Source organism: Pleurodeles waltl, chromosome 7 (genome assembly GCF_031143425.1).
Source record: "Pleurodeles waltl isolate 20211129_DDA chromosome 7, aPleWal1.hap1.20221129, whole genome shotgun sequence".
Lineage (NCBI taxonomy): Eukaryota > Metazoa > Chordata > Amphibia > Caudata > Salamandridae > Pleurodeles > Pleurodeles waltl.
This window is the reverse complement of record NC_090446.1, coordinates 969,351,603-969,375,728: the sequence shown is the minus strand read 5'-3', so window position 1 is coordinate 969,375,728 and position 24,126 is coordinate 969,351,603. Positions and strand designations below refer to the sequence as shown.

The window sequence follows — 24,126 nt, the reverse complement described above, 5'->3', positions numbered from 1 at the left end:
TCTTGTTAAGACAACATTTAAGTTCCATGAAGGAACAGGTGGTGTTCTTGGTGGTATAATTCTTTTAAGGCCTTCCATGAATGCTTTAATGACTGGTATCCTGTATAGGGAAGTTGAATAGGTAGTCTGCAGGTATGCAGATATTGCCGCAAGGTGTATTTTAATGGAAGAGAAGGCTAGGTTAGATTTTTGTAAATGAAGCAAGTAACCCACTACGTCCTTTGGAGTTGCGTGTAAAGGTTGGATCTGATTATGATGGCAGTAGCAGACAAACCTCTTCCATTTACTTGCATAGCAGTGCCTAGTGGACGGCCTTCTGGCTTGCTTTATGACGTCCATACATTCTTGGGTAAGTTGTAAGTGTCCGAATTCTAGGATTTCAGGAGCCAGATTGCTAGATTCAGCGATGCTGGATCTGGATGTCTGATCTGTTGGTTGTGTTGTGTTAACAGATCCGGCCTGTTGGGCAATTTGATGTGGGGTACTACTGATAGGTCTAGCAGTGTTGTGTACCAGGGTTGCCTTGCCCAAGTTGGTGCTATTAAAATGAGTTTGAGTTTGTTTTGACTCAATTTGTTTACCAGATAAGGAAGGAGAGGGAGAGGAGGAAAAGCGTAGGCAAATATCCCTGACCAGTTCATCCATAGGGCATTGCCTTGGGACTGCCTGTGTGGGTATCTGGATGCGAAGTTTTGGCATTTTGCGTTCTCTCTTGTTGCAAACAAGTCTATTTGAGGTGTTCCCCAGAGTCTGAAGTAAGTGTTTAGAATTTGGGGGTGAATTTCCCATTCGTGGACCTGTTGGTGATCTCGAGAGAGATTGTCTGCAAGTTGATTCTGGATCCCTGGAATAAACTGCGCTATTAGGCGAATGTGGTTGTGAATTGCCCATCGCCATATCTTCTGTGCTAGAAGGCTCAACTGCGTTGAGTGTGTCCCCCCCTGTTTGTTTAGATAATACATTGTTGTCATGTTGTCTGTTTTGACAAGAATGTATTTGTGAGTTATAATTGGTTGGAAAGCCTTTAATGCTTGAAAAACTGCTAGCATTTCTAGGTGATTTATATGCATTTTTGTTTGATGTACGTTCCATTGTCCTTGTATGCTGTGTTGATCGAGGTGTGCTCGCCACCCTGTCATGGAAGCATCTGTTGTTATTACGCATTGTGGCACTGGGTCTTGGAATGGCCGCCCTTTGTTTAAATTTATACTGTTCCACCATAGAAGCGAGAGGTAAGTTTGGCGGTCTATTAACACCAGATCTAGAAGGTGACCCTGTGCTTGTGACCATTGTGATGCTAGGCACTGTTGTAAGGGCCTCATGTGTAGTCTTGCGTTCGGGACAATGGCTATGCAGGAAGACATCATGCCTAGGAGTTGTAATATCATCTTTGCTTGTATTGTTTGTGTTGGATACATGCGTTGTATGATGTTGTTGAAATTTTGAATTCTTTGTGGACTTGGAGTGGCTACTCCTTTTGTTGTGTCTATTATGGCTCCCAGGTATTGTTGTACTTTGCACTGCAAAATGTTGGACTTTGCAAAGTTGACGGTGAAACCTAGTTTGTAGAGGGTTTGTATGATTTGATTTGTGTGTTGTAAGCACTTTGTTAGTGAATTGGTTTTGATTAGCCAGTCGTCTAGATACGGGAATACATGTATTTGCTGCCTTCTGATGTGTGCAGCCACTACTGCTAGACATTTTGTAAAGACTCTTGGTGCGGTTGTTAAACCAAAAGGCAATACTTTGAATTGGTAATGTATTCCTTTGAATACGAACCGTAGGTATTTCCTGTGTGACGGATGTATTGGTATATGGAAATACGCGTCTTTGAGGTCTAAGGTTGTCATGTAGTCCTGTAGTTTTAGCAATGGTAACACCTCTTGTAGCGTGACCATGTGAAAGTGGTCTGATTTGATGTAGGTGTTTAGTATTCTGAGGTCTAGGATTGGTCTCAGTGTTTTGTCCTTTTTTGGTATTAAGAAGTACAGTGAATAGACTCCTGTGTTTGTTTGTGTGTTTGGTACTAATTCGATTGCATTCTTTTGCAATAGTGCTTGAATTTCTATTTCCAGGAGTTCGGAATGTTGTTTTGATAAATTCTGTGCTTTTGGTGGTATGTTTGGAGGGAATTGTAGGAATTCTATGCAATAACCATGTTGGATAATTGCTAAGACCCAAGTGTCTGTAGTTATTTCCTCCCATGCTTTGTAATAATGACCTATTCTTCCCCCCACTGGTGTTGTGTGGAGGGGGTGAGTGACATCTGAGTCACTGCTTGGTTGTAGGGGTTTTGGGGCTTTGAAATTTCCCTCTATTCCTAGGGAATTGCCCTCCTCTGTATTGGCCCCGAAAGCCTCCCCTGTACTGTCCCTGGTAGCTGGACGGTGTTGCCTGCGAGGTGCTGGCTTGTGTGGCCTGACCCCGAAACACCCCTCTAAAGGGTGTCTTGCGGAAGGTGCTGTAGGTTCCTCTGCTCTGCGGGGAGTAGAGTGCGCCCATGGCTTTAGCAGTGTCAGTGTCTTTTTTAAGTTTTTCGATTGCCGTGTCCACTTCTGGTCCGAACAGTTGTTTTTCGTTGAATGGCATATTGAGCACTGCCTGCTGTATCTCTGGTTTGAACCCAGACGTTCTTAGCCATGCGTGCCTTCTAATGGTCACAGATGTATTAATTGTTCTAGCAGCTGTGTCTGCTGCGTCCATAGAAGATCGTATCTGGTTATTTGATATGTTCTGCCCTTCCTCAACCACCTGCTTTGCCCTCTTTTGTAGTTCCTTGGGAAGATGCTCGATGAGGTGTTGCATCTCATCCCAATGGGCTCTGTCATAGCGCGCAAGTAGTGCTTGAGAGTTAGCGATGCGCCACTGGTTTGCAGCTTGTACTGCAACTCTTTTCCCAGCTGCATCGAACTTGCGGCTCTCTTTATCTGGGGGTGGTGCATCCCCAGATGTGTGGGAGTTGGCTCTTTTCCGAGCTGCTCCTACTACGACGGAATCTGGTGGCAGCTGTGTGGTGATGAAAACAGGGTCTGTAGGAGGTGCCTTATACTTCTTTTCCACCCTTGGCGTTATTGCCCTACTTTTGACCGGCTCCTTGAATATTTCCTTTGCGTGCCGAAGCATACCTGGCAGCATAGGCAGGCTTTGGTAGGAGCTGTGGGTGGAGGAGAGGGTGTTGAATAAAAAGTCATCCTCGACTTGTTCTGAGTGGAGGTTTACGTTGTGGAATTGTGCTGCTCTAGCCACCACTTGAGAGTATGCGGAGCTGTCTTCTGGTGGTGAGGGCTTTGTTGGATATGCCTCCGGACTGTTGTCCGACACTGGGGCGTCATATAAGTCCCAAGCGTCTTGATCCTGGTCACCTTGGCTCATGGTGGTGTGAGCCGGGGAATGTGACGGAGTTTGCGCTGGTGAGACGTTAATTACAGGTGGAGGAGAGGGTGGCGGAGTCACCTTTTTCACCATTTTTGTTTGTGGCGCCTGGTCTGTTTGAAACTCCAGTCTCCTCTTTCTCCTAATAGGGGGAAGGGTGCTTATTCTTCCCGTTCCCTGCTGTATGAAAATACGTTTTTGCGTATGGTCCACTTCGGTGGATTGCAGCTCTTCCTCAAACCTATGCTTTCGCATCTGAGAGGACAGTGATTGTTCCTCTGTATAAGAGCCTGGACCTGGGTCGGTTACGGGTTGTTTCGGCACCGAAACCCTGCCTGTATCTCTTTTCGGCTCCGAGGTGGCTTTTTTCTTTTTTGGCGTCGAAACCTCTCGGCGTCTATCTTCGTCGGTGCCGCTGTCTCGGCGTCGAGCCGCTTCTACACCGCTATCTCGGTGTCGTTGCTTTTCTCCAGCACTTTCTCGATCCCGAGAAGGCTGCGTGCCGGTGTCTCGACCGGAGTCGGACGATCTCGGCACTGTTTTGGCCTTTTTCGGTGCCGATGGTCGGTCACCGAATTTAAGGGTGGAGCCATGGCCTGGTGGCAGTGGCGTCCCCTGGGCCTTGTCACTTTTCTTCTGTGTTGTTTTCGACGTCTTACTCACGGTTCTTTGATCGTCGAATTCCTCGGAGTCCGATTCGTGGATCGAAAAGGTTTCTTCCTCCTCTTGTTCCTCGAACTCTCGGTGCGCTGTCGGCGTGGACGCCATCTGAAGTCTCCTGGCTCGACGGTCACGGAGTGTCTTTCGGGACCGGAACGCACGACAGGCCTCGCAAGTCTCTTCACTGTGCTCGGGCGACAGGCACAGGTTACAGACCAAATGTTGGTCTGTATACGGGTATTTGTTGTGGCATTTGGGACAAAAACGGAACGGGGTCCGTTCCATCGACGTTGTTCGACACGCGGTCGAGCCGACCAGGCCCCGACGGGGGATCGAAAACTACCCCGAAGGGCACCGGAGCGCGTCGATCTTCGATACGGTGTTGACTCTAACTACGCCGATCCCGAACGCAACAATACCGACGAAAATCTTCCGATATTAACTAACTTTCCGTTCCGAAACTCGGAGCGACAGGAACACGTCCGAACCCGATGGCGGAAAGAAAACAATCGAAGATGGAGTCGACGCCCATGCGCAATGGAGACAGAAGGAGGAGTCACTCGGTCCTGTGACTCGAAAGACTTCTTCGAAGAAAAACAACTTGTAACACTCTGATCCAACATCAGATGGCGAGCTATGCAGAACATGTGTATCTACAGCGACAGATGCCATCGAACACGTATTTACAAGAAAACAATTACTCAGCTCCTGGAAAATGTTCTTATTTTATTAATTATATTTTGGCCTTTTTAAATATAAAATAAAGTAGTTGTCTATTTAGGCTGCAAAACTTTTTAAATAAAATTATGCACTAGGCTTGGCCTTCCTGAAGTAAGGCAAACTTAAGAACTTAAGAAGCTGTATTGCAGACGTGCCCCGGGATCCCTGGACATGGGCAGGACTATTACGTGTTCATGATTATCAACTAAGATCCCCTCAGTTAATAATCATCACCTTAGAAAGAAAAAATATTCATGTTCAATGAAGGCTCACATAGGCCCCCATGCCCAGCCTGGGGAAAAAACAGCCAAATCAAAGAGACAAGACTATAATACTTCAATGGTGCTGCAGTGACATTACAAAGCCAGATTTAATGAACAAGTGATGGAAGGAAAATGAAGTCAAGCCCAAAGGAAAAGAAAGCAACCAGCAGGGCAAAGAAGGAAAAGGTATCTGACCTGTGGAAGCAGCTTCAGCTTGAAGCTTTTTCTAGATTCACATTCTATGCGGCATTCCAATAGGAACCCCACAATGCCCTACCACTGTTGACTCCATCTTCAGACTGTATTTTCAAGGTCATCTACTTAAGTTTAATGACTGTTTTCCATATTTTGGGTATGAAAATAATTGGCTTAAACACATTTTTTTAAACAGCCTGTTCCACTACAGCTTCTTGCCTCTTTGGATGTCAAGGGACATTCTAACTGTTTAGTGAATGAATGAGACATCACCAATCAAAGTCACTGAAACTGATTACTTTGTATTAACCATACACGTGGAGTAGTGCTGTCTAGAGTACTTTGAGAAGCACAGATAAACCAATGTGTAATCTAGTGTGTAACGATCAATATAATAGTATAATTGTACATCGTTGTTACAGCATAGTAAACAAAGAGTGGTTCAGATTTCCTTAAGTCTCAAATCCTGTTGTAAGAGACCTCATTTCATATCAAGTGTATGTAATGGCTTTTCTGTTAATAACATAGGTTTCTAAAGGAGATTGATTGGTTTTGCATGAAGCAGACAGGTCCTGTAGGTAATGAAGTAATGGCAAAGAGAAACACTTTCTCTAGGGTAAGGTGGTTTAGGAAACACTAATGCATACCTTCAAATGAGGGTAGCATCAACTTGACTAACATAGTATTCGTTCGCCATGTCAGCAGCCAAGGAGGCATGTTTTGTGGCAGCAGGTTATATAGGACGGTTTCTTCAGATCCAACGTTTCCATTCAAAATATCTATTGAGTCTAAGTCCAATATCCACGCCTCTAAATTGCAAAACATATTCATACACCAAAGAGTAAATCCATTCTTAATATAAGGGTCCATTAAGAAGAGTGTTTCCAAAACAAATGGTGAAAAAAGCGATCTGAAGATGATGTCTACAGTGCAAGGCACTGTGGGATTCACTCAATTCATACTTACTTCATCTACAATTGACATCCAAAAAGATGTAACTAGTTGTTTTTCTGAACGCAGTAGGAAATACTAGGATGAAGCAGATTATGCGAATACAGAATATTTTCACACTGCAAAAATTGGAGTATCTATTTGGCTACTGATGTAATAAATACATTCGTTCCCTTTTCAGGAAGGTTTTGATGAATAATTGCTGAATAGAAAACTCACCAACAAATAGGTTGTCATTGATCTCCATTCACCTGACAGTTTGGGACACAAAAGGAGATGGTGTACCGTGGATACAGTCATCAACGGTGGACCGAAGCAACCAGAATACCACACTGTTCACAATATTTTGCCATATAACTATATATCTGTTTGTCCACATTTCTTATCTGGCAAAATTATGCACATTTGAAAACATGGTAATTAGAAGTCTTAAGTCCTGTATAATAATCTGGCATTAACACTAGTATATGGGTCAGTCTTTGGGACTGTATAAAAAATAAAATAAACAAAGAAGTCCTCAATCATCTGTGAGTCCAAATGTTGACCTCTACCGATTGCATGCCTAATTTGGATGGATAGCAACTGACACCAGAAGTAGGGATGGTGTGGAAGACGTTGGTCAAACTAACACACAGAGCTCATACCTGATTGAACACTACTCAGAAATTCTGTAATCTTGTTGAAATCTATATCAATGCAGTTCTGGAATCTTTTCACCAAATCTCTCTGGAGTGCTAGGATATCAGGCAGAAACTTCACAAGCCTCAGTTCTGCATCCTAAAAAAGTGAACAAAGTGCTGTTAGAAAGAGTGGAGATAAGACATAAACAGAGGGTTGTGCCACAGAAGTCATGAAGGTGGCACAGGAGAAGCAGGGGAATAAGGTGGAATAACAGCATGAACTGTGCCATAAGTGACAATTTTCAGACGAAAATGTAATTGAACTTGAACTGTCGTCCAACAGGATTGGTATCTTTGATGTAATTAAATATTGGGACAAACACACCATAGCAATGGGAATCTACAGAAGATAATGCAAAGGGCCACACTCTATTGACTTAACACTCACTTTCTGCAGGAATTTCCACAAAATGGGTACAGTGTCCTTCCCATCCTTCTGCTGAGCCAGATGCCATAGGTATTCAATAGATATCCTCTTTCTACAGCTCCAAATTTTAGAGCAGTGAACATGGCTATCCCTGGGTAGCCTGGAAAGGAAGGTTTTGGGGTCACCATAAACTATTTTCACCACTGGGTTAGAGCTGATCCTGTTGTCATGACTGATTATGGTGTTCACTTCCAGCAATTTCTTCTCTAAATTCTGCAAGGTGAAAAATAGAGATATAAAAAAAAATTCTGAACAAGGTCATATGTTCTGGATCAAGGGTCATCAAGTTTTTTACACCAAGACTCCACTGGCTTCAGCTGTAAAATGCAGGAGAGAATACGGCTAAGGTTAGGATATGTTGACATCCAGAACACAGTTATTAGAATATATCTTGCATCAGTAACTTAACAGTCTCTAAACATGGCAACCAATTTGTAAACCATTCTTTGCAAGACGTTTTCGATAAAAACTAAAATTATCTTTAGCTGCACTTTCAGAGAGTGAGATTATACAGGAGAAGCATAAAGGGATGTCCAGTTGAAAACAGAAGTGGGATCAGGGGACAGGGTAAGTGTTTACCTCATTCACCCCTGCTCCCCACCCCCAATCCACCAACTTATGTATGGAGGTTGGAATGCCACTTTTTCTTGGTGGTAAGGCACATCCAAATATGCAAAGTGGGAAAGGTGGCTGGGGTCCCGCCGTAAGCCACTTTTCCCTATGGCGTAGGTGACGCGGGCAGCACAGTGTCTACTGGCCACACAGAGCAAAAGGCCTGCTGCTTGTAAATGTGACAATTTGAAATGGGAGTTAATTAAAATTAAGAGGTAATCATTAAGTTAACTTTTCATTTTCTCCTATTTAAAATCAAAGAGAAACATGAATTTGTTGGTACGCTCCAATACCGAGTCAAAAAGGACTTATTTAAGAATTAATTAATTTAGTGTTTCAGTTCTTCACCTCTGTGCCCCAGCCTGGCCCATACATCTAACTAACCACTGCTCATTATCAGGCTCTGCTATCTGCAGCCTGATAGCAATGTAAAGTAAAAACAGCCTTCCCTTAACTTTAAAAAGAAAAATGTAACCCTGTCCTTATTTAAAAATGAACTCAAGGTTACAAGCTAATGTAAAAGGTGTCTGGGAGCTACTGGGAGCTCGCAATTGACTGGTTGGAGACACTGGGTTTAGCGATAGTGTGTGATTTCACTGTTGGTAAATTTCCTACAGAGCTAGTGTCTCACATTAATTCCTAAAGGGGTGAACTGGAATTGTTTGAGAATTGGGTCTTGGTTCTGTTGGCAGCCTTTCTATTTTGATGCTTTCTTATTTTAATCCAAACAGAGTTAGGCTTCTTGCTGGGGAGCCAGAATGCTGTTTAGATTCCCTTAGCCTAAGAAAGTATCCAAACAGTACCCGGCTCAACAAACAAGTTACATACCTTCAGTAACGCCGTTCCTGGTAAAGAGTCTATCTAGCAGCAGATTCCTAAAATTTTGAAAATTCCCGAGGCATCAAACTGGATCCGGAAACTTTTCTGCAGTAGTTCTGTGTGCTGCTATGTGGCGCCATGCGGCTCTCCATGAATGGCACTCCGCTCAGAAAATAATGTGCAGAGCATCTATAGGCTCCACTCTCAAAAGCTGATGTCAGTTGCTTTCGAAAGAGCATGCATCCCTAGACTGACCAGTGGATTGACTCCTGAGACTTCAAGAGCTGGAGCAGGACTAGGATCAAACTTTCGACTTGGAGCGGTCCCACTGAGGGGTTTGCCGGTGCTCAGCAATGTAGAGTTTCACCACAGTCTTGGATGACCGTCAGGTTCATCGTAGCGCAATTGCTGTAGGTCTTGGAGTCGTGACTTGACCGCAGGCACCACAGGTAAAGCTGAAGAGGGTCTTTTAGAAAGACAATTATTTGTGACAGTCCCTACATGATTTAAAATATGTCATTTTGTACAATCTTAACAGATAATAGGAGCCACAAAGAGACGAGAGCGCGCTCCCGATCCACGTTGGGTGGCATGTAGAGGAAGGAACTGATGTCAGCATGCGGAATTGGCGCTTAAATGGGGCCTACATGTCAGTTGTGGAGCAAAAAGGCATCAGTGAGGAGTCACACGGCGCCACCTACTGGCACGCAGATGTGCTGCTGAAAAGTTTCTGGATTCAGTCTGACATCAGAGGAATATTAAAAGGGTGAGGAATCAGGGTTTAAAAGTCTTGTTTAGAAATAAAAAAAACAGCTGCGTATTTTCCAAGCACTGACATTTTTGTCCTACCTCTGCCCATCTAAATAACATATTTAAATACCCTTTTGAGGGTTCTAGCTGGCATAACTCAAAATGTTTAACTCCCTGGCTATACAACTGATGTATCTATAGGTCATAAAAGAGTTACCGCAGGAAACCCTGTGTGTCATGGGGCAGTCAAGGGTTCCTCCTGTCCCTATTGGTCATTTTTAAATTTAAACAATCCCCACCCCGACTGAAGGACAATCGCCTTCTTCCTTGGCCTGAGGGTGGGGGAAAGGAGTTTGCTGGAGGGCGATTCTTTCCAGTCACAGCCAAATTCCCTAATGAGGTGTTCTGGAGCTCACTTCAAGGCCTAATCTTTAATATGTGAGTAACCTCATTAGTGAAGTTGCATACGCATAGGGATGGACCTAGGAGGATTCCCCAGCATCTCCAAGGTCCAAGCACTGAGCTAGTGGGTAAGACTATGACGGGTTAAAGCTATTACCACCATCAGCTCTTCCTAGCCATGCCCAACAGTTCTAGCCAATTTTTCAATTGGTGTAAGAGAGGGAGGTGGGAAAAAGGGCTGAACGGGCAGATATCTCCCACCACCCCATCAAAACAAGAAATTAACCAGTAGTTGGGGACTGGTAGGAAATGTACTGAGTGTTCCTCATACATTCTCCGACCAGCACCCATGTACTGATTCAGCTTCAGACAGCTCCCTTGTCTCACCATGCTAATCTGTCCAAGATAAGCACTCAGAAAAGAAGAAGCTGCGAGTCTGTGCCCCAGCAAAAAGTAAAACACCATTTAGGTGTTTTATAACCTAGGAAAAAATTCAAATAATTTCTGACTACTTAATGCAGCACAGACACACAGTTTTGCACCCTAGCACAATCTTTCTATGCTCCTCACTGATGTGCAAATCTTCCTGCGCCGCAGCAGAGACAGATGCTGTTTGGATTTTTTCTTACCCTCAGAAAAATAATCAGACAGTGCCTGGCTCCATGACGGTGTGGAGACACACACGTCATGTAGGAAGTTGGCTCTGTATATACTATTTCAAAGTAAGAAATAGTGTGCACAGAGTCCAAGGGTTCCCCTTAGAGGTAAGATAGTGGCAAAAGTAGATCATTCTAATGCTCTATTTTGTGGTAGTGTGGTCGAGCAGTAGGCTTATCTGAGGGTAGTGTTAAGCATTTGTTGTACACAAACAGGCAATAAATGAGGAACACACACTCAAAGACTTAACTCCAGGCCAATAGGTTTTTATATTGAAAAATATATTTTCTTAGTTTATTTTAAGAACCACAGGTTCATGATTTACATTAAACACTTTAAATGCAAGGTACTTCACTTAGATAATTTAGGAACTTTGAATGAAAACCATATCATGTACAGTCTTTGTAAAAATGGCAATAAGCTATTTTCAAAGTGGACAGAGTGCAAAAATCAACAGTTGCTGGGGAGGTAAGTAAAGGTTAGATTAGTAGGTAAGTGAAACACTTACAAGTATCAGTCCTGGGGCATAGGCACCCCTCCGTTGGGGGTTCAAGGCAACCCCAAATCTACCACACCAGCAGCTCAGGGCGGGTCAGGTGCAGAGGTCAAAGAGGTGCCCAAAACACATAGGTGCCTATGGAGAACAGGGGTGCTCCGGTTCCAGTCTGCCAGCAGGTAAGTACCTGCGTTCTCGGGGGGCAGACCAGGGGGGTTTTGTAGAGCACCGGGGGGGGGGGTGGTAACACGAGAAGGCACACAAAGTACACCCTCAGCAGCACAGGGGTGGCCGGGTGCAGTGAGCAAGTATCAACAAGAACAATGGTCTAAAGGTAGGGATAGATTACATCAATATTTTTTAAACACAGTGCTCAATACTGTCTTTATGGATTATTTTCAAAAATTTATTGCAACTATTTATATGCAAGGCAGACAATAACTCATTGGTGAATATAAACAGAATACAAAATGTTTCCAACATTACACACATAAAATTAAATTAAACACATAGAATTGAATTCACATTTTCATCTTGATTCAACTATGGCCAACATCTAGCTTCTCAAAGTCTTGTAGCTGACCATACCGTCAGTAGAGGGTTGTGCCCAACAACCTTTCTTTGAAAAATACTGGTGGTCTCAATTTCAAAATTGCGATTGTAATCCACTCTGTTGCGATTATTGGAAGTTCACATACAAGCCACTGTCAAATACCTATATATTTTTTAAGGTATTTTGCAGTGCGTATTAAGTGATTTTTTTGTAAAGCTGACTCCAATTAAAGAACACAATCTCGCCAATATGTATGTCAACGCGTTTCGGCCTTTTCAATCAGGGCCTCATCAGGACTATCAAGGGGCAACGTCACCTCTATGAAAATTAAAAACAAGGAGACTAACTGAGAATATACTTAAACAATCACTAACGCAAGAGAGCTAAACTGTGTACATCAGTACTGGAAAATCACCATGGAATCCCTGTGAACAGAATTGCTTCTACCAGTGGGACACACATGCTTGCTATAATCAAGTGTCTATAGCACCCAAATTGTGTAAGTGTATATAAATATGAACCTATAAAAAATATATCTATCACACAATGCTGAACTGAAGCATGCACATTAAAAAACCAACCCAAGCCTAGCAATGGGCAATACCTGTAAACGGCAGTATCCTTGTTTTGCGTCAGGGAACACCGTGTAATATCAAATGTAATGCAGGTGCTGAGCAAGGCAAAGCAAGTGACTCACTGGCATGTATTAAAGTGAAAGTTATTTGTACAAAAACAAGGACTCTTCAGAAACGAGACTCACTGTATCATTAGAAGTTCGGGAATCACTCTGTGATTATTTACCTGGACCAATGTTGCGTACACCTAGTGAGGTGTGAGTTTTTGTGTAGAGATAAATAACACATATGTGTCGCCTCCCGAGACCGGGAGCGTAATGAAATAACAAATAGGTATCGCTAGGCCAATGGTGTCCCAGTTTGTAGAGAATTGGTGAATGGAGATAGTTGACTTATATTTTTATAGTTGTTTTGCAAGATTGAGCACTCAGTTAGAATGTCAGAATCCCACATATCAAAACTTTTAGAACTTCCTTCACTCCTTAGTGGAGAGTTACCCACCAGCGAGACACCAAAATTAGACAAATTAGAAAAGTTAAAGCAACTTAAAAAGAAAAACATACGGACACAATTGCATGCACAGGTGCTATTAGAACATTTAAAGAACAACACAATTCCACTAGGATTACAGGTGAGAAATATCCCTGTCATCTTTATAAGTGATCCTAAATACCTCACACAGTTTAGTGGTATTGGCACTAAATGTTCCAGGGGTTGGTTAGCCCTTTCACTAGATACAGCTCTAAGGATCAGTGAAAGTGAACGTAAGGAAATAGCTGAATTGGAGTAGGAAATTATCTTGGATAATACTATTCAAAACGCTCAACAACTTTTAGAATCCGTCAATAAAACAATAGCAGAATTTAAAGCGAATACCATAAATAAAAAAACAACGTAACTAGCAAGGGATATAAAGAAGGAAAATGTCACTTACCCAGTGTACATCTGTTCGTGGCATTAGTCGCTGCAGATTCACATGTTGTGCATAGTCCGCCGTCTGGTGTTGGGTCGGAGTGTTACAAGTTGTTTTACCCTTGAAGAAGTCTTTTCGAGTCACGAGACCGAGGGACTCCTCCTCCTTTGTTCCATTGCGCATGGGCGTCGACTCCATGTTAGATTGTTTTCCCCGCAGAGGGTGAGGTAGGAGTTGTGTATGTTAGTAATAGTGCCCATGCAATGGAATGAATAAGTATGTACCAAATAAGGTTTAAGTAATATATTTACAAATGTACAAATGTTGAAGATAACTTCCAAACGGCTACAGGCTCCCGGGGAGGCGGGTGGGCACATGTGAATCTGCAGCGACTAATGCCACGAACAGATGTACACTGGGTAAGTGACATTTTCGGTTCGGTGGCATGTGTAGCTGCAGATACACATGTTGTGCATAGACTAATAAGCAGTTATCTCCCCAAAAGCGGTGGCTCAGCCTGTAGGAGTGGAAGTAGTCTGAAATAAAGTTCTTAATACGGCTTGACCTACTGTGGCTTGTTGTGCGGATAGCACGTCTACACAGTAGTGCTTAGTAAATGTGTGAGGCGTAGACCATGTGGCTGCCTTACATATCTCGTTCATTGGAATGTTTCCTAGGAAGGCCATGGTAGCGCCTTTCTTTCTGGTTGAATGTGCCCTTGGTGTAATGGGCAGCTCTCTCTTTGCTTTAAGGTAGCAGGTTTGGATGCACTTAACTATCCATCTGGCTATACCCTGTTTTGATATTGGGTTTCCTGTATGAGGTTTTTGAAACGCAATAAACAGTTGTTTTGTTTTCCTAATGTCTTTTGTTCTGTCAATGTAGTACATTAATGCTCTTCTGATGTCTAATGTATGTAGTGCCCTTTCAGCTACTGAGTCTGGCTGTGGGAAGAACACTGGTAGTTCTACCGTTTGATTTAGGTGGAACGGTGAAATAACTTTTGGTAAAAATTTAGGATTGGTTCTTAGGACTACCTTATTTTTATGTATTTGAATGAAAGGTTCTTGTATAGTAAACGCCTGAATTTCACTTACTCTTCTTAGAGATGTGATGGCAATGAGAAATGCAACCTTCCACGTTAAGAATTGCATTTTGCAAGAGTGCATGGGTTCAAAAGGTGGGCCCATGAGTCTTGTTAAGACAATGTTGAGGTTCCATGAAGGAACAGGTGGTGTTCTTGGTGGTATAATTCTTTTTAGGCCTTCCATAAACGCTTTAATGACAGGTATCCTAAATAGTGAAGTTAACCTGTTCTGTGCCTTGGACGAGATGATCTCGTCCAAGGCTACAGTTCCCCTGTGCCTTGGACGAGATCATCTCGTCCATGGCACAGGGGAACTTGGGGGCGCGCTAGCGCGCCCCCCGTGCACCCCCCTTCCCCCCCCAGGCGGGGATGGAAGGGGAAGACCTTCCCCTTCCACCCCCGCCCCCCCCCACGGCAATCCGATGACGTCAGCGCGCGCTCAGCGCGCTGACGTCATCGAGTGTTGCCGGCGCGCTGGAAGCCATTTGCTTCCAGCGCGTCTTCGGAGCAGGAGCTCTAAGGTGAGTCCTCTCCGTTTTTGGGGGGCGGGGGGTTTGAGAAAACAGACATGGGGGGAAAGGAAAGGGTTTTTCCTTTCCCCCTGTGTCTGTTTTCTCAAGATTCCTGCTCCACGATCGCGGGCAGGGCCCGCGATCGTGGAGCAGGAATCTCCACTAGCCACCAGGGATTTTCTGTTTGACTAAATTTGGGGGCGACCCCTTGGGCAAGGGTCGCCCCCCCCGGGGGCAATTTTTATTTGGATTTCGCCCCCCCCCTGGGGGCAGATCGGCCGTTTTTTCGGCGGATCTGCTCCCAGGGGGGGGGGGCGAAAACCACTAGACACCAGGGATGTATTGTTTTATGTTTGTTTTTGGGGGCGACCCCTTGGGCAAGGGTCGCCCCCCCCGGGGGCAATTTTTATTTGTATTTCGCCCCCCCCTGGGGGCAGATCGGCCGTTTTTTCGGCGGATCTGCCCCCAGGGGGGGGCGAAAACCACTAGACACCAGGGATATCGTTTTTTGTGTGTGTTTTTGGGGGCGACCCCTTGGGCAAGGGTCGCCCCCCCCCCGGGGGCAATTTTTATTTGTATTTCGCCCCCCCCTGGGGGCAGATTCGCCGATTTTTCGGCGGATCTGCCCCCAGGGGGGGGCGAAAACCACTAGACACCAGGGATATATTTTTTTATGTTTGTTTTTGGGGGCGACCCCTTGGGCAAGGGTCGCCCCCCCCCCCCCGGGGAAATTTTTATTTGTATTTCGCCCCCCCCTGGGGGCAGATCGGCCGTTTTTTCGGCGGATCTGCCCCCAGGGGGGGGGGGGCGAAAACCACTAGACACCAGGGATATCGTTTTTTGTGTGTGTTTTTGGGGGCGACCCCTTGGGGAAGGGTCGCCCCCTGAAAGGGGGCACAGAGGTGTTGCCCATTTCTGCCCCCCTTGGGGTCCGATTGGCCAATTCTTTTACGCCCATCTACCCCGAGGGGGGCAGGATCCACTTAGGTACCAGGGACAACTTCTAAGTTCTTGGTGGTGGGGTGTTTGTCAACTGGCAAAGTATTTGTATTTGTGATTATAACAATTTATTTCTTCTTTTTCTTCTAGTTCAACGCTTTTGCTTCCTTTGCTGTGGATCTTTGAGGTTTTGGCAGTAGTTGTCCAGTGGTTTGCATAGTTGCATGTTTTAGGTAAGTGAACGCAATTTACTCCAAAGGAGTATTGTTGACATGTTTGTAGGTGGTGTACTAAATGCAGTATTGTGTGTTTGACATTGTCCTTAGATTTGAGCACAGTGGTGTTTGTGTTGTCATATGTCTAAATTGCTTTTTTCTTTTTTCTTTTTAGTGGGATATCATTGGTGATTGCAGAGTAGTTGCTTGGTGAGTAGCTATTTCAGGCAACTGTGTGGTATAGTTTTTTGTAGTACATAACTCTTTGTGATAAAGCTACACTTTGTTCATTACTTATTTTAGTGCTAGTTGTTGTTGGCAATCCATTTGTTGTTAGGATCATGGCTAGCCGCAAAGTGACCGCTCAGCAGGTTGTTCGCATGCTCTTTGAGTCGTCTTCAGACCATGATTACGACACTGACTCTGCATCTGAGGCAGAGGAGGAAGCAGGAGATTCTGGAAGTGAGTTTTCTGTCCAAGAGCATTCTTCTGATGAGGAAGCTACTCTCAGTGCAGATGAAGGGCCTGTGTTAGAGGAGGACATTGATGTGCCAAGAGTGCAGCAGCCTGGGGCTGCAGGGTTTCCCATTGGAAGACCTGACACCTGGATTGCCCCAAACATGGAGCAGCCACAGTTACCTGCATTTACTGGTCTCCCAGGGTGTAGAGTTAATACGGAAAACTTTCTGCCTGTCCAATTCTTTCACTTGTTTATGGACGATGTATTTTTGGAAGAGATTGTGGAGCAGACAAATGTGTATGCAGAGCAATATTTGCGGGACAACGCTGCCAGACTTAAGCCTCAGTCTAGAGCTACTCATTGGGTTCCCACATATCTGGAAGAGATGAAAAGGTTTTTAGGTTTGACTTTTTTGATGGGGTTGATCAGGAAGCCGTCACTGGCTTCTTATTGGTCTACTAGTCCCTTGATGGCAACTGCTATATTTCCTGCAACTATGACACGTAATCGGTATTTGCTTCTTCTTCGTATGCTGCATTTTGTAGACAATGCTTTAGCCTTGCCACGAGATCACCCTGATTGTGACCGCCTTTTTAAGATTAGGCCTGTCCTTGATCATTTTGTGGATCGGTTTTCAGAGGTCTATGTTCCAGGCAAAGAGATAAGTGTGGACGAGTCTTTGGTCCTTTTCAAGGGGCGTTTAGTTTTTAAGCAGTACATCCCTAGCAAGAGGGCACGGTATGGGATTAAATTGTATCTGCTGTCAGAAAGCAGTACAGGATATGTTTATAATTTCCGGGTCTACACTGGTAGGGATTCCAGTATTGACCCTCCTGGTTGTCCGGCCACTTTTGGAGTTAGCGGAAAAATTGTGTGGGAACTTGCTAGACGGCTGTTTAACAAAGGTCACCATTTGTACGTAGATAATTTCTACACTGGAGTGCAGTTGTTCAAGGAGTTGTTTAGGGTGGACACTGTTGCTTGTGGCACAATCCGTTCTAACCGCAAAGGCTATCCAAGGGAGCTTGTCTGTAAAAAACTTGAGAGGGGACAGTGCAGTGCCTTGCGGAATAATGAGCTGTTAGCTATGAAATTTTCAGACAGGAGGGATGTGTACATGCTATCGACCATCCACGATGAGAGTACTTCCCCTGTGGCTGTTTGGGGTCAGGTTGCGGAAGTGCGCAAACCTGCGTGCATTTTGGACTACAATAGGCACATGGGTGGTGTTGATAGAGTAGATCAGAGGTTGGAACCTTACACTGCTCTTCGTAAGTCGTATGTGTGGTATAAAAAGTTGGCCCTACATTTATTTCATTTGGCAACTTTTAATGCCTTTATTGTATACAAGGATTGTTCACCTGAGTCAAGGATGACTTTTGTTAAATTTCAGGAGTCGGTGATAGAAAGCCTTATTGTGGTGGAACCGGCAAGAGTTCCTAGAGTAGAAGTGGTGGAGGATGTGGTTAGATTGAAAGATCGGCACTTTCCAGATCACATTCCTCCCACTCCCAAAAAAGACATGCCCACAAAGAAATGTAGAGTATGTGCCCGGAGATCAATCCGGAGGGAGAGCCGGATGTACTGCCCCGAATGCCCTTCAAAGCCTGGGCTGTGTGTGCCCAGCTGTTTTAGAAGTTACCACACAAGGAAAAACTTTTGGGAAATACCGTGAGCGTAAGCTGTCTGTTTTATATTTTCATATGTTTCACGGTTGGCATCTGTCGTGTATTTAGTTTGAGGTTTTGTGTTTGTAGTTTAGTGCCTATTTTATAATTAGTAGTTTATTTGTTGTTTATAAATTAAAAAAAGTGATTGCGGTGTGCGTGGGGTGGCGCTTGGCTGGCGGTGTGCGTGGGGTGGCGCTTGGCTGGCGGTGTGCGTGGGGTGGCGCTTGGCTGGCGGTGCCAGCCAAACGGAAGTCCACACTCCCATCAGCTGGTGTGATTCTTGTATCAGGCATGTGGGCGTATGTAAGTGATGGGCCCTTGAGTGGCGCGGTCTGTCGATGTGAGTGTTGTAATGTGCTGGGCCCGTGGCTGGCGGTGTGAATGGTCTTGTGCGTGTCATGTATGAAAGGTGTGTGAATGGACTGTAAAGCGGTTGGTGCCTTGTCGCGGCTTTACAGCTCACGAGCTGTGAGTCATTGGTTCACTTTTTTGCCTTTCAGTTATTAGCAGTGCATTTCATTTTTGTGAAATCTCTTGTTAATAAAATTTGATCCACTGAACCATCACTCACCCTCGTGCCAAATCCAACCAGTATGTGTTGTAAAAAATGACAAAACCTGCTCCGCTGTAATCAGGCGTCGCAGCACACCTGTGACACGCTAGGTGCCTCGGGTGGGACCCCGATGATGAAGCATGCCACCAACTTGGTTGGTGGGTGAGGGGTCTTCTTCACATAACCTAAGTGTGTTTCTTTTCACTATTTTAGTGTTTGGCACATCACGGACGTATGTGCACACATCAAAATGATATATTGCAAAAATACCTCTCCCTTCTATCTCTTCAGGTTTTGGGCCTTATTCTGTTGCAGGCACCTGGCCCACCCACACAAGTGAGGTATCATTTTTATCGGGAGACTTGGGGGAATGGTGGGTGGAAGGAAATTTGTGGCTCCTCTCAGATTCCAGAACTTTCTGCCACAGAAATGAGAGGAAAAAGTGTTTTTTTGGCCAAATTTTGAGGTTTGCAAAGGATTCTGGGTAACAAAACCTGGTCCGAGCCCCGCAAGTCACCCCTCCTTGGATTCCCCTAGGTCTCTAGTTTTCAGAAATGCACAGGTTTGGTAGGTTTCCCTAGGTGCCGGCTGAGCTACAGGCCAAAATCCACAGGTAGGCACTGTTTTCTTCAAAAATTTTGGTTGTGTCCACGTTGCGCTTTGGGGCGTTTCCTGTCGCGGGCGCTAGGCCTACCCACGCAAGTGAGGTATCATTTTTATCGGGAGACGTGGGGGAACGCTGGGTGGAAGGAAATTTGTGGCTCCTCTCAGATTCCAGAACTTTCTGCCACAGAAATGTGAGGAACATGTGTTTTTTTAGCCAATTTTTGAGGTTTGCAAAGGATTCTGGGTAACAGAACCAGGTCCGAGCCCCGCCAGTCACCCCTCCTTGGATTCCCCTAGGTCTCTAGTTTTCAGAAATGTACAGGTTTGGTAGGTTTCCCTAGGTGGCGGCTGAGCTAGAGGCCAAAATCTACAGGTAGTCACTTTGCTAAAAACAGCTCTGTTTTCTGTGATATGTCCACGTTGTGTTTTGGGGCATATCCTGTTGCGGGCGCTAGGCCTACCCACGCAAGTGAGGTATCATTTTTATCGGGAGACGTGGGGGAACGCTGGGTGGAAGGAAATTTGTGGCTCCTCTCAGATTCCAGAACTTTCTGCCACAGAAATGTGAGGAACATGTGTTTTTTTAGCCAATTTTTTAGGTTTGCAAAGGATTCTGGGTAACAGAACCAGGTCCGAGCCCCGCCAGTCACCCCTCCTTGGATTCCCCTAGGTCTCTAGTTTTCAGAAATGTACAGGTTTGGTAGGTTTCCCTAGGTGGCGGCTGAGCTAGAGGCCAAAATCTACAGGTAGTCACTTTGCTAAAAACAGCTCTGTTTTCTGTGATATGTCCACGTTGTGTTTTGGGGCATATCTTGTCGCGGGCGCTAGGCCTACCCACGCAAGTGAGGTATCATTTTTATCGGGAGACGTGGGGGAACGCTGGGTGGAAGGAAATTTGTGGCTCCTCTCAGATTCCAGAACTTTCTGCAACAGAAATGTGAGGAACATGTGTTTTTTTAGCCAATTTTTTAGGTTTGCAAAGGATTCTGGGTAACAGAACCAGGTCCGAGCCCCGCCAGTCACCCCACCTTGGATTCCCCATGGTCTCTAGTTTTCAGAAATGTACAGGTTTGGTAGGTTTCCCTAGGTGGCGGCTGAGCTAGAGGCCAAAATCTACAGGTAGTCACTTTGCTAAAAACAGCTCTGTTTTCTGTGATATGTCCACGTTGTGTTTTGGGGCATATCCTGTCGCGGGCGCTAGGCCTACCCACGCAAGTGAGGTATCATTTTTATCGGGAGACGTGGGGGAACGCTGGGTGGAAGGAAATTTGTGGCTCCTCTCAGATTCCAGAACTTTCTGCCACAGAAATGTGAGGAACATGTGTTTTTTTAGCCAATTTTTTAGGTTTGCAAAGGATTCTGGGTAACAGAACCAGGTCCGAGCCCCGCCAGTCACCCCTCCTTGGATTCCCCTAGGTCTCTAGTTTTCAGAAATGTACAGGTTTGGTAGGTTTCCCTAGGTGGCGGCTGAGCTAGAGGCCAAAATCTACAGGTAGTCACTTTGCTAAAAACAGCTCTGTTTTCTGTGATATGTCCACGTTGTGTTTTGGGGCATATCTTGTCGCGGGCGCTAGGCCTACCCACGCAAGTGAGGTATCATTTTTATCGGGAGACGTGGGGGAACGCTGGGTGGAAGGAAATTTGTGGCTCCTCTCAGATTCCAGAACTTTCTGCAACAGAAATGTGAGGAACATGTGTTTTTTTAGCCAATTTTTTAGGTTTGCAAAGGATTCTGGGTAACAGAACCAGGTCCGAGCCCCGCCAGTCACCCCACCTTGGATTCCCCATGGTCTCTAGTTTTCAGAAATGTACAGGTTTGGTAGGTTTCCCTAGGTGGCGGCTGAGCTAGAGGCCAAAATCTACAGGTAGTCACTTTGCTAAAAACAGCTCTGTTTTCTGTGATATGTCCACGTTGTGTTTTGGGGCATATCCTGTCGCGGGCGCTAGGCCTACCCATGCAAGTGAGGTATCATTTTTATCGGGAGACGTGGGGGAACGCTGGGTGGAAGGAAATTTGTGGCTCCTCTCAGATTCCAGAACTTTCTGCCACAGAAATGTGAGGAACATGTGTTTTTTTAGCCAATTTTTGAGGTTTGCAAAGGATTCTGGGTAACAGAACCAGGTCCGAGCCCCGCCAGTCACCCCTCCTTGGATTCCCCTAGGTCTCTAGTTTTCAGAAATGTACAGGTTTGGTAGGTTTCCCTAGGTGGCGGCTGAGCTAGAGGCCAAAATCTACAGGTAGTCACTTTGCTAAAAACAGCTCTGTTTTCTGTGATATGTCCACGTTGTGTTTTGGGGCATATCCTGTCGCGGGCGCTAGGCCTACCCACGCAAGTGAGGTATCATTTTTATCGGGAGACGTGGGGGAACGCTGGGTGGAAGGAAATTTGTGGCTCCTCTCAGATTCCAGAACTTTCTGCCACAGAAATGTGAGGAACATGTGTTTTTTTAGCCAATTTTTTAGGTTTGCAAAGGATTCTGGGTAACAGAACCAGGTCCGAGCCCCGCCAGTCACCCCTCCTTGGATTCCCCTAGGTCTCTAGTTTTCAGAAATGTACAGGTTTGGTAGGTTTCCCTAGGTGGCGGCTGAGCTAGAGGCCAAAATCTACAGGTAGTCACTTTGCTAAAAACAGCTCTGTTTTCTGTGATATGTCCACGTTGTGTTTTGGGGCATATCTTGTCGCGGGCGCTAGGCCTACCCACGCAAGTGAGGTATCATTTTTATCGGGAGACGTGGGGGAACGCTGGGTGGAAGGAAATTTGTGGCTCCTCTCAGATTCCAGAACTTTCTGCAACAGAAATGTGAGGAACATGTGTTTTTTTAGCCAATTTTTTAGGTTTGCAAAGGATTCTGGGTAACAGAACCAGGTCCGAGCCCCGCCAGTCACCCCACCTTGGATTCCCCTAGGTCTCTAGTTTTCAGAAATGTACAGGTTTGGTAGGTTTCCCTAGGTGGCGGCTGAGCTAGAGGCCAAAATCTACAGGTAGTCACTTTGCTAAAAACAGCTCTGTTTTCTGTGATATGTCCATGTTGTGTTTTGGGGCATATCCTGTCGCGGGCGCTAGGCCTACCCACGCAAGTGAGGTATCATTTTTATCGGGAGACGTGGGGGAACGCTGGGTGGAAGGAAATTTGTGGCTCCTCTCAGATTCCAGAACTTTCTGCCACAGAAATGTGAGGAACATGTGTTTTTTTAGCCAATTTTTTAGGTTTGCAAAGGATTCTGGGTAACAGAACCAGGTCCGAGCCCCGCCAGTCACCCCTCCTTGGATTCCCCTAGGTCTCTAGTTTTCAGAAATGTACAGGTTTGGTAGGTTTCCCTAGGTGGCGGCTGAGCTAGAGGCCAAAATCTACAGGTAGTCACTTTGCTAAAAACAGCTCTGTTTTCTGTGATATGTCCACGTTGTGTTTTGGGGCATATCCTGTCGCGGGCGCTAGGCCTACCCACACAAGTGAGGTATCGTTTTTATCGGGAGACGTGGGGGAACGCTGGGTGGAAGGAAATTTGTGGCTCCTCTCAGATTCCAGAACTTTCTGCCACAGAAATGTGTGGAACATGTGTTTTTTTAGCTAAATTTTGAGGTTTGCAAAGGATTCTGGGTAACAGAACCTGGTCCGAGCCACACAAGTCACCCCTCCTTGGATTCCCCTAGGTCTCTAGTTTTCAGAAATGCACAGGTTTGGTAGGTTTCCCTAGGTGGCGGCTGAGCTAGAGGCCAAAATCTACAGGTAGTCACTTTGCTAAAAACAGCTCTGTTTTCTGTGATGTGTCCACGTTGTGTTTTGGGGCATATCCTGTCGCGGGCGCTAGGCCTACCCACACAAGTGAGGTACCATTTTTATCGGGAGTCTTGGGGGAACATAGATTAGCAAAACAAGTACTATTGCCCCTTGTCTTTCTCTACATTTTTTCCTTCCAAATATAGGAGTGTGTGTAAAAAAGACATCTATTTGAGAAATTCCCTGTAATTCACGTGCTACTATGGTCACCCCGGAATTCAGAGATGTGCAAATAACCACTGCTCCTCAACACCTTATCTTGTGCCCTTTTTGGAAATGCAAAGGTTTTCTTGATAGCAATTTTTTACTCCTTATATTTCAGCAAATGAATTGCTGTATACCCGGTATAGAATGAAAACGCACTGCAGGGTGCAGCTCATTTATTGGCTCTGGGTTCCTCGGGTTCTTGATGAACCTACAAACCCTATATATCCCCGCAACCAGAGGAGTCCAGCAGACGTAACGGTATATTGCTTTCGATAATCTGACATTGCAGGGAAAAGTTACAGAGTAAAACGTAGAGAAAAATTTATGTTTTTTTCACCTCAATTTCAATATTTTTCTTTTTCAGCTGTTATTTTCTGTAGGAAACCCTTGTAGGATCTACACAAATGACCCCTTGCTGAATTCAGAATTTTGTCTACTTTTCAGAAATGTTTAGGTTTCTGGGATCCAGCATTGGTTTCATGACCATTCCTGTCACTGACTGGAAGGAGGCTGAAAGCACAAAAAATTGCACAAATGGGGTATGCCCCAGTAAAATGCCACAATTGTGTTGAAAAATTGGGTTTTCTGATTCAAGTCTGCCTGTTCCTGAAAGCTGGGAAGCTGCTGAGTTTAGCACCACAAACCCTTTGTTGATGCCATTTTCAGGGGAAAAACCACAAGCCTCCTTCTGCAGCCACTTTTTCCAATTTTTTTGAAAAAAACGAAAATTTCACTGTATTTTGGCCAATTTCTTGGCCTCCTTCAGGGGAACCCACAAAGTCTGGGTACCTTTAGAATCCCTAGGATGTTGGAAAAAAAGGACGCAAATTTGGCTTGGTTAGCTTATGTGGACAAAAAGTTATGAGGGCCTAAGCGCGAACTGCCCCGAATAGGCAAAAAAAGGCCTGGCACAGGAGGGGGAAAAGGCCTGGCAGCGAAGGGGTTAAATGGGTAATCTGCAGATATGCAGATATTGCTGCGAGGTGTATCTTTATGGAAGAGAAGGCTAGATTTGATTTTTGTAAATGTAGTAAGTATCCCACTATTTCCT

At 45.1% G+C, this 24,126-nt stretch overlaps 1 protein-coding gene across 2 annotated transcripts in view; it reads right to left on the bottom strand.

The window, feature by feature from the left end:
- RNF213 (ring finger protein 213) overlaps positions 1-24,126 on the bottom strand; it is a 1,978,231-nt gene that overhangs the window by 127,736 nt on the left and 1,826,369 nt on the right. For both annotated transcript variants that reach the window (XM_069199724.1, XM_069199725.1), the window contains 2 exons: positions 7,230-7,481; positions 6,806-6,938 (listed from right to left, as the gene is read on the bottom strand). In XM_069199724.1, the coding sequence (XP_069055825.1) occupies positions 6,806-6,938; positions 7,230-7,481 (385 nt within the window). The remainder of the gene's footprint in view (positions 1-6,805; positions 6,939-7,229; positions 7,482-24,126) is intronic.